The 14,964-nt window shown below is 40.7% G+C and overlaps 1 protein-coding gene across 4 annotated transcripts in view; it reads left to right on the forward strand.

Moving 5' to 3' along the window:
* The window catches only part of LOC147269196 (protein diaphanous homolog 3-like), a 172,904-nt gene that overhangs the window by 69,692 nt on the left and 88,248 nt on the right, over nt 1-14,964 (forward strand). For all 4 annotated transcript variants that reach the window (XM_086180823.1, XM_086180839.1, XM_086180831.1 and 1 more), the window contains 3 exons: nt 2,039-2,140; nt 5,827-6,066; nt 8,532-8,661. In XM_086180823.1, coding sequence (XP_086036949.1) covers nt 2,039-2,140; nt 5,827-6,066; nt 8,532-8,661 — 472 coding nt within the window. The remainder of the gene's footprint in view (nt 1-2,038; nt 2,141-5,826; nt 6,067-8,531; nt 8,662-14,964) is intronic.

Genomic DNA, 14,964 nt, shown 5'->3' on the forward strand with positions numbered 1-14,964 from the left:
GGAGGACACTTGCAGACTAGACGCATTGATTTTAAATGGAAGGCTTTCTGAGGTCTTGAGTCCTGACAACAAAGACCAATCTAGCCTCTGTGTACAGCTTGGCCATGGGACCCCTCAGCAACAAGTGGTTGGCAGATCTTTAGCTACTGGCAGACGTTTAAGGTCAGCAGTGTAGGATGGGGAAAGCAAAACAGTGAAACTTTAAAATCAATCATCAGGGCCCCAGGTAATTAATGCAGGGAAAACACATCTTGAAATTAGCTCAAATATCACAGTTCTTGTCACAAATCGGAGACTGTCAATTGCTATCTGATAGAGTTGGTCAGATTAGAATGATTGTTCGAAACAAAGGTGAGACTCAACAAACAAACATTTTGCGTTCATATGTCAGGCCACACTTGCATCAGTCTTTAGATTTCACATTAAATGTAAAAATTGGTGGCTAAGAATGTTGCAATAGATGTATTTAACCTTTATGGCCTGATCGGCCCGCCGTCGGGCTGAAAAAAACGCTGGACGTAATTGGGCGCTGTAAAAATGTACCGAAATTTGATGGCGATTTTTACTTTCAATTCTTGATCAAAGTTTGGACTCTAATGCTCACAAAACAGGGTCGGTGTCTGTTTTTGTGCAAACATTACCTTTTTATGGTGATTTTAATCTGTTTTGGTACGAAATGGGGACATTTAAATTTTGCGACCACTGCGGAATCAAAGTTGAATAGTGTCGCGTAGACTTCTTCTTTACGGCAGTGTTTGTAGTCTTTGGAAAGGGGAGAAGCTACTGAATCGATCGACACCTACCATTCCAAGAACTACAAATCCCAGCTACGTAAAACCTCGAGCGTAAAACCTGCGCAAACTATGCGCTCTCGCCGTCTTTTACACGCAGCGCCCCACAGACGAAGGCAGACCGCTGAACAAAAGCCAAAAGCTCCAATAGTTAGTAGCAGACAACTAAAATTAAAATTTATTGTAATTTGGAGCCAGTTTTCATCAGAGGTAGAAAATAATCCCTTTGGCACAATTTGAAAACTGAGTTCTCGCCAGGGTGTATCCTTACAAAATCCTTGACGTAGGGTTCACTGTTAGCCCAAATTCTATCAACTTTGGTAAATTTGTGGTCAAGGAGTGGATGAAGCTAATCAGTGGTGTCTGGGTGCATGAAATCATTGCTGGCATAGTGTTTTCCTCTGTCAAAAAAATAAAATATTTTGGCGAGAGCAAAAAAAAACAATTTTTCCTCTGGTTTATTCCAATTTACTCAGGCGTAATGACAGATACAACACTTCTGACACTTGGAACACATTCTCTGAAGTCCCTAGATGTCCAAGGACACCAAGAACATGCATATAACCTTTAGTAAAGTGTAGTAATTACACATTTACTATGGGTATGTCTTTTTAGGTGTTTTTTCCTGAAAATATGCTGTGAGTGGAAGAGGTTAAGGGTTTTAGATGATCAGTATCACTCTGTGTTGCCATTTTTAATCAATAACACAATAACAGAGTTTTCTCATTAAAAAAAAAAATCAATTTGTCTATCACAAATGATTGTCGTGGGTAAAATACAACTAAATGTTTGTTGGGTTATTGATCAAACAAATTTGTTTTCTTAGGTCTGTGAAATATGATGTTTAGACAGGACATCACTCGAGCACCACAATATTTGATTTGAAATGGTATTTTGACACATAATTAGCCTTCCTGTGCTTTAAAAATTGCTTGAAGCCATAATGCAATCTCTATTAAATTTTGATTCATTGTGCAGCCCTAACAGCACAGTTGAATCTCAGCAAAACATGAGGTAAATGGAACAGACTCGGGCTTGATTTTGTAATAAGCCAAATATGCAGAGATGAGCCTTAGGGCTTAGATGAAAGCACCAGCAGGCATGGAGTGTAGGAAACCACACAGTGGTATACAATGTGTATAATTAAAAAATCAAATATGTTAGGTACTCTTGCATCTTGAATTAATGCCGACAAGTTGCTTTCCCGAATGCTGCTTCACACTTTCATTCCTCTCGTCTCTTTGTAGAACCTTGTGAAGCATTTACCAGAGCAGGAGCAGCTCAACACTTTGGCCAAATTCAAAAATGACTATGCAAGTTTGTCCGAGCCTGAGCAGTTTGGGGTTGTGGTGAGTATACACGCACGCACGCACGCACGCATGCACGCACGCACACACATACACACACACACACACGCACACACACACGCACACCTACCTATTGGTTCTACCTAAACTGACATGAATTTTTAATTGGGTTGTATTTTTGTATCAAAGACCTTTGACATTATACTCTTTTCTTTTAACTAAGATTAAATTAAGGGTGCTTTGAAAAAAGTGGTTTTAACATAATCCAGTTATGCACAAGAATTCATGAGTGTGTGCGAGTGCATGCACACACACATACACACACACACACTGACATTCATACATACACACTGCCTAGCTTGTGAGGACATTTCATTGACTTCCATTCATAAAGTCAGCCTAACCGTTAATTTCCACCAGGCACTAACGTGTTGCCGCTTCCACTCTCATTCTGTCCGTCTGTGTGGCTGCCGGCAACAACAGCAGCATTTTAGATGTGTTCCATATCACCTGCCCCTCAAGCGTTTTTGGTCTGGTTCTGCTCAGAATCAGCTGATTTGGTCACTGTCCCTTGGTTTGTGTTTCTATCACGTGTAGGTGGGAGAATGTGGTTATATTGAGTCTTTTTCTCCACAAAATGGATAACTATGTCATTCATGTGGGTGCTGTCTTTCTGGGTCAATGTGCTTTGTGCAGCTTGACATGCCTTAAATCAAATATAGACTCCCCATGTCGTCTTTGTGGAACACCGATCTGCATCTGGGACCAGCCTGAAATGCATGAGGGTGCTTCTGTTGGTAAACCAGGCATTGTCTATAATGGCTATGATTAGTTCTGCAGCTATATGTTCTGGAAAAATGGCAACCCAAGCCCTAAACCCAACCAATTAATGCCTAATCCTAAATTTAATTTAGCCCTAATTAGGCCTGGGCGATTAATCGATTTTATCGATTAATTAGAATTTTTTTGTGTGTGGACAATTTAGAAAATAAAAAAGCAGTTTTTAGTCATCTTCCCCCTTGTTTCCTGCACACGCAGAGCAGCAACATTGCTAACAGGAGCGAGACGTTTGTTTCCAAGAAAAGAATAGTATCGCCAGTGGTTTGGAACTGGTTTGGGTTTGCGGCGACAGACGTGGAACAAGTGACTGCAAAGTTTGTCTAAAGCCCATTGCAGCAAAAGGCAGCAGCACAATGATAACTTAATTCAGCATCTAAAACAGAGGCATCCAGCCAAGGGAGAAATGCCATTCTTTGCGAGGGGAACAAGACCGCTATAACAGACAAACTCCCACTAAAAAAAACAGCTTACTGTGGTAGAATCATTTACCCGTGGGACCACGTATGATAAGAAAGGGGCACGATGGACAGCAATCGCTGAAGCGGTCGCTTTGCACATCACTAAAGATATGATACCCATATACACAGTGGTTAGATAAGTTTTTGATAAAATAAAAGTAGAACTTGTTTTGAGTTCTCTCTGTCCTTTGTACTTCTTGTTTTCTTAAAAATATCTCAAAAAAATCATGATTCAAATTTTTTATGAAAAAAATTGGAGATTTTATTTTCGTCCATATTGCCCAGTCCTAACCCTAATTCTGCATTCAGTTGCATTAGGGCAAGTCTTTGTTCCCATGAGGACTTGGAACCTGATATGGTTAGTGTTTATACCAGAAAAGGTCTCCAGTGGGTAACAAAAATGATATCCCCCCACCTTCTTTCCACCACACACACACACACACACACACACACACACACACACACACACACACACACACACACACACACACACATTTACAGAGCACTTCCATATTAAGATACTAATTCCGAGCTTTTTAAAATTCTATCTCTTTAAGCCTTAAGAGGATAGACAGGACACCTGTGGACTAGCACACTAATTTATGCACATTAAAGAGCAGGATGGCTGTCTAATTACGTCCGCATTGCTTTCTTAAAGACTTTTCAAAGGAGGCTTATTCAGATTTATGCATGAGGAATTAAGCACTTCTTGTATATCTTGTGACTCTGCCAAGCAACTAAGAAACATACAAGAATCGCCCTCTTTTGCCTTGTGCAATTTGCGATCACCAATGAAAGAGACCCTTATCACTGGACGGAAAACTACTATTTGAGCAATGAATTGGGGAGTGATAAAACCAGAACATGCTCAGCTGCTGTATAATTCATCAGGGTGACAGAGTAATAAGGATGGTGGTCATACAATGTTTGGTGTGTGTGCCTGCATGAGCCCAAGGAAACCTGTGCTTTTACCTCTCAAACACTCAGTTTCATCCATCCATTCATCCATAGTCTATACCACTTATCCGTTGAGAGTTGTTGGGGGGGGGGGGGGCTATCCCAGCTGACACTGGGTGAGAGGGTTCACCCTGGACAGGTCGCCAGTCTGTCGCAGGGCCATCAGGAGCAATTACGGATTCAGTATCTTGCTCAAGGATACTAGGACATGGTCACCAGGGAAAGTGAGGATCGAACCAGCCACCCTTCAGTTGCTAGACGACCACTCTACCTTGCTCAGTTTCAAAGGAATTTTAAATTTTGACTGTGGAAACCAATGCATTCAATCTTTTCTTTATTTTTCCTTTTCTGCCTCTCTCATACTTGACTTGAACTCTACCTTGTTTATAGTAACAGTTTTACAGAACAGACCTTATTACATATGGTTGGAGCATTCCATAAAGTGCCATGAACACAATGGTTTCTTTATTTATTTTTGGATGTGCAACTGCATGAATAAGTTGAATGCTATTTGAACTACTGTAAGTCAAAGGGCAAACAGCATTCTACCTACCAAAAAAGTTTTCATTTCTGCACTAATATAAAAATTCAGAGTTCACACTCTTGTTAGTACGAGAGCTTTTCCCCGTCTACCGCTTACAAGCTTCACTGAATACTGCAACCTTCTACCTTTACCGAACTGTTTCCCTCTACTTTGTCGTCGGTATGACGTGTCCTCTCAGTAGTGCTCTTTTTGCAGGACACAAAGACTTGGAAGCTCCTTTGCAGTCTGTACTTTCCTTTTTCTTCTCTGATTATTTTGTCCTTACCACAATATCTTAACTGCATGAATGATCTCTGAGCAGCATAAGTTATCTTTTACATCCCTCTCTCTCCTCTCTCACAAATACAAAAAGCGTCACATGCACACGTGAACACACACGTAGGCTTACTTGTTCACTGACTGAAATAGTCATTTGATAACATTACTGTAGCTATAATTAAACCCTTGATGGAGGACATCAAATAGCGCAGCCGGCTGTTGTGTGAAACAGACAATTGGAACCTGCGCCCTTCCCTACAACCCCACACACATACACAGGCACTGTTGTGGCCCCGTCTGAGGCCCAAAGCAATATTTTCCAATTTTCTCTAATTGTATGAGAGTGGTAATCCAAAGCAGCCCATTGAATATTCCACCTCCTCTGCTGCCTGCCCTATATGGACACGAACTTCTCAATTAACTTACCAGATCTGGGTCCCAAATCAAATCACTGTCAGCATCCATTACTCCTCCCTAGCAACCCTTTCTATTTTGATGGTTGCATGAATGTCTTGTTTGAATGGAAGAATGTGCCAAAATGTGATTTATGTGTTGCTTTGTTCTCTCTGAAATTTGTATTCTTTCTTCTCCATTCATCTGTTATTTATTTTTATTTTTTTTGTGTTGTTGTTGTTGCCTCATTTGCATCTTTTTGCATTCTCCTCTCCTAGATGAGCAGCGTGAAGCGTTTGCGTCCGCGACTCAGTCACATCCTCTTCCGGCTGCAGTTTGAGGAGCAGGTAAACAACTTACGCCCCGACATCCTGGCTGTAAATGCGGCTTGCGAAGAGGTCAGGAAGAGCCGCTCCTTTGGCCGCTTGCTGGAGCTGGTGCTGCTGCTGGGGAATTATATGAATGCAGGTTCCCGAAATGCCCAGTCATTCGGGTTTGACCTCAGTTCCCTTTGCAAGGTGAGGGCTGACCTTAACCGTCAACAGTTCATGTCTGTATTTCTTTATCCGGAGAGTGGCAGTGGTTCAGCACAAGCAATGTGTGTTCAAGAAAAATGTGTTTCCAGTAGGATGATAATATCAGCAATAACATGCAATTTGTAAGTTGAAAAAGTGAAAAATATGTACATCAACAGTTTTCCTTGAGACAGTTCCCTCATTCTACTTACTGCTGCCACTGATTCATAGAAGAACCTGGTTTAGAACTTTGATGTGTACAAATAATTATCAGGTTCTTCTATGAAACAAGTAAGATGTTAACTTGCCCAAATGTTTGTACTGAATCTCTATGTGTATTTAAGATGTCCAGGTACATTTATATATGTGTGTGCTTCGTGTTAGCAGAAATACATAAGCTATATAACTACATCTGTAATTTAATTCATGATCCTTTTCCTCTTTTCTGCCACTCTGGCTGAGATGAACGGAAGAGGCTTCTTTGAGGAGACATTTTACCTCAAACAAGGAGGTTCTGTTGTTTGTATGTCTTCCTATTAGCAGTGTTGACCGAAAATGACTTGACCAACTGCAGTTTTGTGGACAGAGGCATTCCAATCCAAGTATGAACCCTTTCATTTTCGGGCAGATTCGGATTTCAGTTTCTTCAGCATTGCGTAATAGGTCATTTTTTGACATGTTTGAATTAATTTCTCAGGAAATATCTAATGGAGCTTGATGGGGGGAGGGGAATCAGACACATTCCTAACAGATCTTGAAATATTTCCAGACATATGTGATGGATTCCATTACAGATTTGCATTTTATAAAAGAGCAGGCTACCGTCCCTTTGTTGGGTCTGCACTCTTAAAATTGCACTCCTATTTTTTGGAAATATGTCTTTCATTGAACATCATCAAACCTACTAGATGAGGCTTGTCTCTATCTGTTGCAATCTATCAAAGCTGCCAAACCTAAGCAGGTGAATGTTATTTTGAGCTTGTTATCTCAACAAACAACTGATACTACGAACATCTGTACCTGTTATGTCACATGAAGACAGATAATCATGGTGAGAGAGTACAGAGCTTTATCCTGGAGTATGAGACTCATTTGCTGGTTCCATTACAACTGTTGAAAAGACTGCTGTTTCCACAGTAACAACCCATGCACTCATTTATCACTGCCTCCTCTCCTACCTCTTAAATTTCTGTGCGTGTGGAAGTTTGCTAGCATTGATTCTTATGCATTTGTGATGGATTAGCTCTATTAATGTGACTGTTATATGTTCAATTATTGAACATCTACCAGATAATATGCGTATATTGGTATAGCACAGTCAGCCTGCTTCCTTATCTCATGCTCCTACGTATATGTTGTGGGACCACGGAGGGAGAAAAGGCTACTCTGCCTTTTACATCAACTCAGAGGAAGACAACACCTGCCTGCCTGCCTCTGACTTTGACAAATTAATTCCATGGCAAACTCCATAGCACAGGGAAATTGCACCCAGCCCAAGAAGAAAAAGTAAAATGTTTATCTTGTCACCTATGATTACCATCTCTGAAATCAGAAAAAGGACCTTTTGTGTAGGAGCTCTTATTGGGGGACAGAAATCAAAAGACATTAATATGATTACCGTAATGGTCTGCTGTCTAATAATTAGGGGTGTTACGAAATTTTGCATCCCGAAATTTCACGACAGAAAAACTGACGAAATAAAATTCAAAGACGCACGAAATAAAAATCAATGTAAAAAAAAACCAAACAATTCAAAGCGGCGCCGCGCACCACTAACACTGATGATTTTTAGACCCTCTCACCTATTGTATACACATTTTACAAGAAGAAGAAGAAGAACACTTGTAACGCCATGGAAGAACAAGAAGAAGTGAAACCATTTCAAAACGGAGGAAGACGAGGTCGAACAAGTAGCGGACGCTCCTTCATCAAACAAATCGGTTGAGTGGATTTATTTTGGCTTCCCATGTAAAAGACCAGGCAACGGTGAGACGATGGTGGATAAAACAAAAACCGTGAGCAAACTTTGTGGGTACACAACCCCGTAGACTGCGGCGAGCACTGTTAGAAACTCAATTGATGAGAAGGAATTGCACAAAGGACTTGTGGTCATCACACTGTGACTATGGTCCATCAGCAAGAGTAAAAGACAGGAAATGATCTGACCCACTGGCAACACTCAGCATGAAGGATGACAATGGATACAGTGTAGTAATACATAAAGGTGTTTGTTTCCTAAAAATGTAATGGATTTTACAAATGAGTGCACAAAAGTTTTTTTTTTTTTTTTCTTTTCGGGTAAAAAAAACATTACTACAAATCTGTCCTAGGTTTCAGCTTTCATCACTTATTAAATATCACATGGACACTGGCTATCTGAAAGTTAAGGGTTAGTCTGGCCTGAGGTTCTTCATTGTATGTCTATTTTGAAATTGTTTTGTGAAATATTTGTGTGTTTCTATTAACAGTTAAAGGATACTAAGTCAGCTGATCAGAAGACCACATTGCTCCACTTTTTGGCACAAATATGCGAGGAGGACTTTCCAGATGCACTGAAGTTTGTTGATGACCTTGAGCATGTGGACCGAGCAAGCAGAGGTACAGTAATATACCTTTTTAATGCACAAATCCTCACACACGACATATAGACTGAAGGGTACCTTTTCCATGGGAGAGTATTTGTCAATCTATCATCAGGATTACACAAATTTTATCACAAAACCTAATGGTCTATATCATGGGGGAAGGAAAAACCCCTTTCAATTTTGTGGTGGCTCTATCTCAACAAAATTGTGTTTTTCTGCCTCCGGATTGGCAACAACTGTGGCCTGAGGTCAATGTGTTTATGGGTTTTCTTTCCGTCAGCCATTTTGAAGGGGATATTGAAGAAATGCCTTGATTTAATTTGTTTAAATCTGGCACAAACTTGGACTCCAGAAATAAAACAGTAGGTTTGTAGTTGTCATGTTTGTAGTCAAAGCTCTTATTGGAGACAGCATTTCGCACAAATGTCTATACAGCATAAAATGATGAACTGTGGACATTTTATATCAAAAGGTCAAAGTTCAACATAAACGTGACATCATAAAGTTTGCCCCAAAACTCTTTTCTTGCCATGATTGAAAAACATTTCAGTAACTACGTGAGGGAATAATGAAAAGGTGGTGTTGTGGTTGAAAAGAAGGAGCTTGGTAGGGGTCTGTACCCTTTTCCTTAGTCAATATTACTGTGTGATTATTGGCTCTTTGTACAGCAGCCTTTTTGACATGGCAGTCCCAGGTAAACACAGGTGTAATTAATAACATTAATTATGGCCCTGTTACCGCCACACAGACCAAGAGCTTGCTGTTGTGTATGCTGGCTGACTTTAATGGCTGTGACACACTCAATAAAATGGAACCGTAATTAATTTAATTAATAACACCTGTTAACTAGCACTAGCGTGTCACAACAGCTGCTTCAGAAAGGGTTGATTGATGTTATTTCTGTTTCCTGCTGATGTCACTTCCAGCTTCTTCAGCTCCTTTAGTACACAGGCAGTTTCCATCTCTCCCTGTCAAATAACTATTGTTGCTTTGTCAACTAGTCTTACAGTTACTTACGAGGAATCGGATAGTTGGACTATTCCACCAGGCAAACTGAAGGGATTCAAACAAGAAATTCAATGTTGTCTTTTTCCTCATCTAATGTTCAGCATTGTTGCAAACCATCTGAAACTCAAAGCTGCCAGTGTCTTTGGCACGCAGTTGAATGAGAAAAGCTTTTTTTCATGTTATCTTCCTTCTGTTCGACATGTTTCTAGGCAACTGAGGCCGCGTTATTAAAAGTGAAACCTGTTCTATGACATGAACAGTAGAGATGTTATGGGTAGTAGAGATGAATGATTGTAAAAGTGGGCCCAAAGATAATGAGCTATGTGGGTTGCTCAGCCATGTTAACGGATATGGTTTGAAGAAATAAATGCATGCAATGTGTGAAATGAGTTTGTTTTGACAATGTTGTTGCTTATCTAGTTACAAATTTAGAATTGTTTTGAATTTACTTAGGGCTGGGCGATATCCCGATATATATTGTCTGGACGATAGAAAATGTCTATCGTTTAATGTTAAACTCTATCGTTTATATCGCGGTGCCGCAAAACAGGCTTTATGGCAGTATTTTACGTCCCGACGTGCCTTAACGGCAAGCCCAGGCACGCGGCTAAAACATACACAGCCATGAAGGAAGACGGTGGACTCCACACAGAAGAACATGTTACCAATTCTCAGTCTAAACAACAACAAGATGACGAACAACCAGCGCAAACTGACGAGCTTGTACCTAAAAGAGGGGGAACGTCTGTCATATGGCGGTGGTTTGGATATAAAAACACCGACAAGGATCAGACTACTGCACTTTGTAAAGTTTGCCGCTGCCCGATCCCAACAACAGACTTGAACACGAGTAACTTTTTTTATCACTTGGAAAAGAGTCATGAAACAGAATACAGAGAGAGAATGAGAAAAAGCAGCAAAAGCTGGGCCGAGTGATGTTGACCTTAAGAAGAAACTCCAGACGCAGACATTGCAACAGGCTTTTACCTGTGGCACACCATATAGCCATACCTCCCGCAGATGGAAGGAAATAACCATGGCCGTTGCCAAGCACATCTGTAAAGATATGATTCCAATCTACACAGTCGAGAAACGGGGGTTTCTTGAGTTAGTGCAAACACTCGATCCTAGATATGAAATGCCCAGCCGAAAACACATCAGTAGCGTTGTGTTACCTGCTTTATATGGTGAGTGCCGGGCAAAAGTGGAGGAAGAAATAAAAATAAAATAAACTGTTCATTCACTGAATTTACCAAAAATGTGCTATATTGTGACGTATATCGTATCAGGATATAAAATGAGCTATATCGGGATATTAAATTTCGGTCATATCGCCCAGCCCTAAATTTACTTAGAACTTTTTCCTCTGCTCTGCTGTTAGATACCAACATTACGTCTGGTATAGTTTAATTTGACATGAGAGCGCCTCAGGCCATCTCCAGTGCTCGGATCAACAATAATAGACAGTACTGCTATACAAATAATTTTTACATTGTATTTTCAATGGTAATTTAATACAAGCAGTCAGAGATTGACGCATGCGTTATACACACACACACACACAAAAGCGAGTTACCCCTTCACTCTATATTTACACAACATGTGAGATATTCAGTCACTGGCGCAGGCAATGTATTACTAGCAACAACTGTATACTAACAAGCAATTAGATAATTGATTTTGTTCTAATCTTTTCAATAGATTAGTGATAGTTTCATTTAAATTAATTAAAAACTCACCACCATGAAGGCACTGGTCTCAAGGGGATGGGCTGAATGGGGATAAGCCTGAGTGCAGGGCAGACGGACCAATCGAGAGGCTGACCTCGGTAATGTTGACTAAGGAAGAGTCGCTTTGGGGGCAACCTCGAAGCAGGTGACAGAGGAGGAGTCCCTGTGGAGGCCAGAAGCAAAGCAGAATCCCTCAGGAGGCCGGCGGTAGAGCTGCAATGGTACTGAAGAGGAAACCTGAAGCAACTGCAGCAGGATGGGCTCCAGGGGGGTGATGGGGAGATCCCTGACCCCTCGTGAAACTCCTCACCATCAGATTGATAGATGTGCCTGATGTAGACCCCACATGTGATGGAGGAACCATGTGGTTTTCCACGGTGCTCCCCAGAGCAACGAAGGTGGTGGAGCAATGACCAGGACAGCTTAGTAGTTTGAACTGGCAACATACAATTGGGAAGGAAAAAAGGGGAGGGTAGTTTAAGAAAAAAGAAAGACTAGGAAAAAGGGTTTTTTGATACGATAGGAACATGAGATACTGAACAATAACGACAGGCCAAATGGTCACAGTACAGTGCAGTTGCAGCAACAGGTGTGCATGTGGATTGGGGAGAGAAAAAACATCTCGACTGTAGAGACAATCCAGTCTCATGCTGTGTAATGCAGCCTTAGCTAGTGTGCGGTCAGTGTGTGTGTGTGAGATGGCGAGTATTTCTGAGGATTTTTGAACCTATGAAATAAAACCCAGAGGTAGACAATACAAACAGCAAATAATAGAAGAGTCGCACAATTGACACATGACACAACAACAAAACAGCAACGAGGGAGAAAATTGTCCTTTATGACTGAAATGAAACATTTCATTGTGGTATATAGTTCGGCTACATCACCGACGCTCACTCACTCACTCACTCACCCAGTGCACAGTGTTTGGGCAGCAGTGTATCCACAGTATAGTAAAGGTCACAGGCAGTCAGGGACAGACTGGATGGCCAGAAGACATCCAGTCATGTTCTTTGTTCATATTGCCATTGGCAACTCTCAGGAGAAAGTACTGAGCAGCAGCAGCAGTGTGTGTGTGTGTGTGTGTGTGTTAGCAATTGCATATGCATGTGCAGTCACACTGTCACAGCATGTTTCTTGACGCTCCAAAGAAGATTTTACCCACTGCTTCATTCCCAGCTGGAGGGAGTGAAGGAAAGGGTGAAGAAGAGAAAAAAAAAAGAAGAGATGTGTGACTTTATTGTGTGGACTCGTTCTCATGAGGACCCCTTTAGGTTTCGCTGCTGCTTTGATAATCTCTGGATAATGATGCTCTTGTTGAGTGTTTCATTTCCCCAACTGTGCTGCGTCTCCACAAGTACAAAGGTGAGATCAATGTTGAGAGCAGTCCTTGCATCTCTGTTGTCCACATGACATGACATCTTTGCTTCATGGAGCTGAACCTGTGCATAAATTTACATGCATATATCAGGAGTGATATTTTATATCAGTCTTACATTATGAGATGCGCACACAGGGCGTCTTTCCATGTCTAGTATTCAGTCACACAAATCCCATCCCATTTTTGTAAGCCTTGCTTTTGAATGGCTTTCATCAGGTCTGACAGCCATTCAGGGGCCCTGAAGACGCACTAAAAGGCTGCATTACACTCACAGACACTAACTAAAGAGCTTACCTGAGCATGACAACAAGTTTGGATAGAGAAACCTGTAAAGATTTTCCCTTCTGTAGTGAAAGCCTCTGTCCTTTGACTACATGTATCCTGGTCTTGTTGCCAGTCCCTTCCCTTCTGAAAGCTCAGTTCAGAGCTCTATTGTGTTGATCTACTTATTTCTCCACCCGTCTTCAGTAGTACTCTACATTTATCTGCCCTGACATGGAAAAAGCAGCAGTCCTTCTGCTGTGCTGCTGCTAGTGTGTTTCAATCCAATTGTGAATTTATTTCTCCTTTCATAATCCTTGACCCTTATCTTTTTTAATCTACACTACTTTAAAAGTTGCTCCTCACTAATTTCCTCAAAATGGCTCACGATCACGGAACTAACTACTTGACATCTAAAACTGACTCCCTAGGTTAACTTTAACATTTAAATGCTAAATTATAACTACTGAGAGAGAGAGAGAGAAGCGATGTGTCAAGAAAAAAACTAACCTAATAATTTTAAACTTGTCCATTTCTCTAATAATTTTCTTTCTAATGAAAATTTGCTATCACTCAAATGATATCACTGAACCATCAATGATTCAGTGTCCTTTTTAATACAGCGTTATGGTGTACATAATGATGACGATGATGATAATAATAGACCCTAATTGTCAGATATCGCATGAGGCAATATGGTGGAGGCTGAATATGTGGTACTGTACCGTTTTGTGCTGAAAGGTGTTCTGAATATTTTGTCCTTGCTATTTATGAATTGGGGATGACAAACATTTAGGGTTCTCTGTATAACCTAGTGTAGCTGAGCAGCGCTGTGCAGCTACAGCTTGCAAAAGGACCATTATATTGAAACAACAAATCTTTCAAACAGATTCTTTAAAAAATGGAACATTAGAAATCCTCCTGACATTGTATTCTGTATTTTTGTTGCAGGTATTTTTTAGAATTAAAAAGATTTATACACTGGACTAACAATATTTGCCATTAGTTGAAGCCATTTTCTTTCACGTATATTATTGTTAAACAGAAAATAGGCTGTGAAATGGTTGAATATTAGATGACATGTTACAATTTCAAATAGCACCAGTGCAGAAAGGACTTGTCCTGCATGAGGGATGCTTTTAATTTAACTTGTTGTATTTATGTAATCCAGTCCTAGTTTTGACAGTGCCTAACTGTTTAATCTCTCTTCCACACTTCAGATAATCAAGGGTGGCATTTTAGAGGTGTAGCTACTGATCCAGCCATTGCTTAACAATCAAATGAAATTCAAATTTTGTCCCTCGGTAGGTATCACTCAAGGTAGAGACTGTAGCATGGTTCATTTGGCTTGTAAACACAACAGTCAGTCAGAGTAGGCACCTCCTCCCGGAGTCAGCAGCACCAGAAGCCTACGCCCATTGCCTTGACAATATGAACAACCCCACTCAGCCCAAAAGCTAATTGTGGCTAGCAAATGCTAAATGTCAGCCAGGACAAGCTAACTGCCAGATAACACAAGCTAACTGCTGGCTAGGACAAGCTACTTGTTGCCTTGGACCAGCTAAACACCAGCTAGGACAGGTTAATGTCACACTAAAGAAATTTCATGATAAACAAAAACATTGAAATGCAGGCTGAGGGCAGTGTCTCTGCAGGCACAGTCACCACCACACATTTCTAGACGCTCATAAGTCATGATTGAGTCCAATGAATTTTGTAGCAGGAAGATGCTGTAGACCCTACCTTTAAACTTTGGTGTAACCATTTGGTGATAAAATGGGTAACTGGACGGCTGATGGTTGCTAAAAAGAGTGTTGTATTGCTGTAGTCAAAAGCCACCCTTGAATTTTGGAGTCAACCTGCATTTTGAGCGTTAAGCCAAAGCCTTTAGATGGACTGGGTAATTAATTGATAATTTATCAAAATCAACATTCAG

This window comes from Aulostomus chinensis, chromosome 2 (assembly GCF_037954235.1).
Source record: "Aulostomus chinensis isolate RoL2024-O1b breed Wild chromosome 2, RoL_Achi_v1.0, whole genome shotgun sequence".
In the NCBI taxonomy this organism is placed as follows: Eukaryota; Metazoa; Chordata; class Actinopteri; order Syngnathiformes; family Aulostomidae; genus Aulostomus; species Aulostomus chinensis.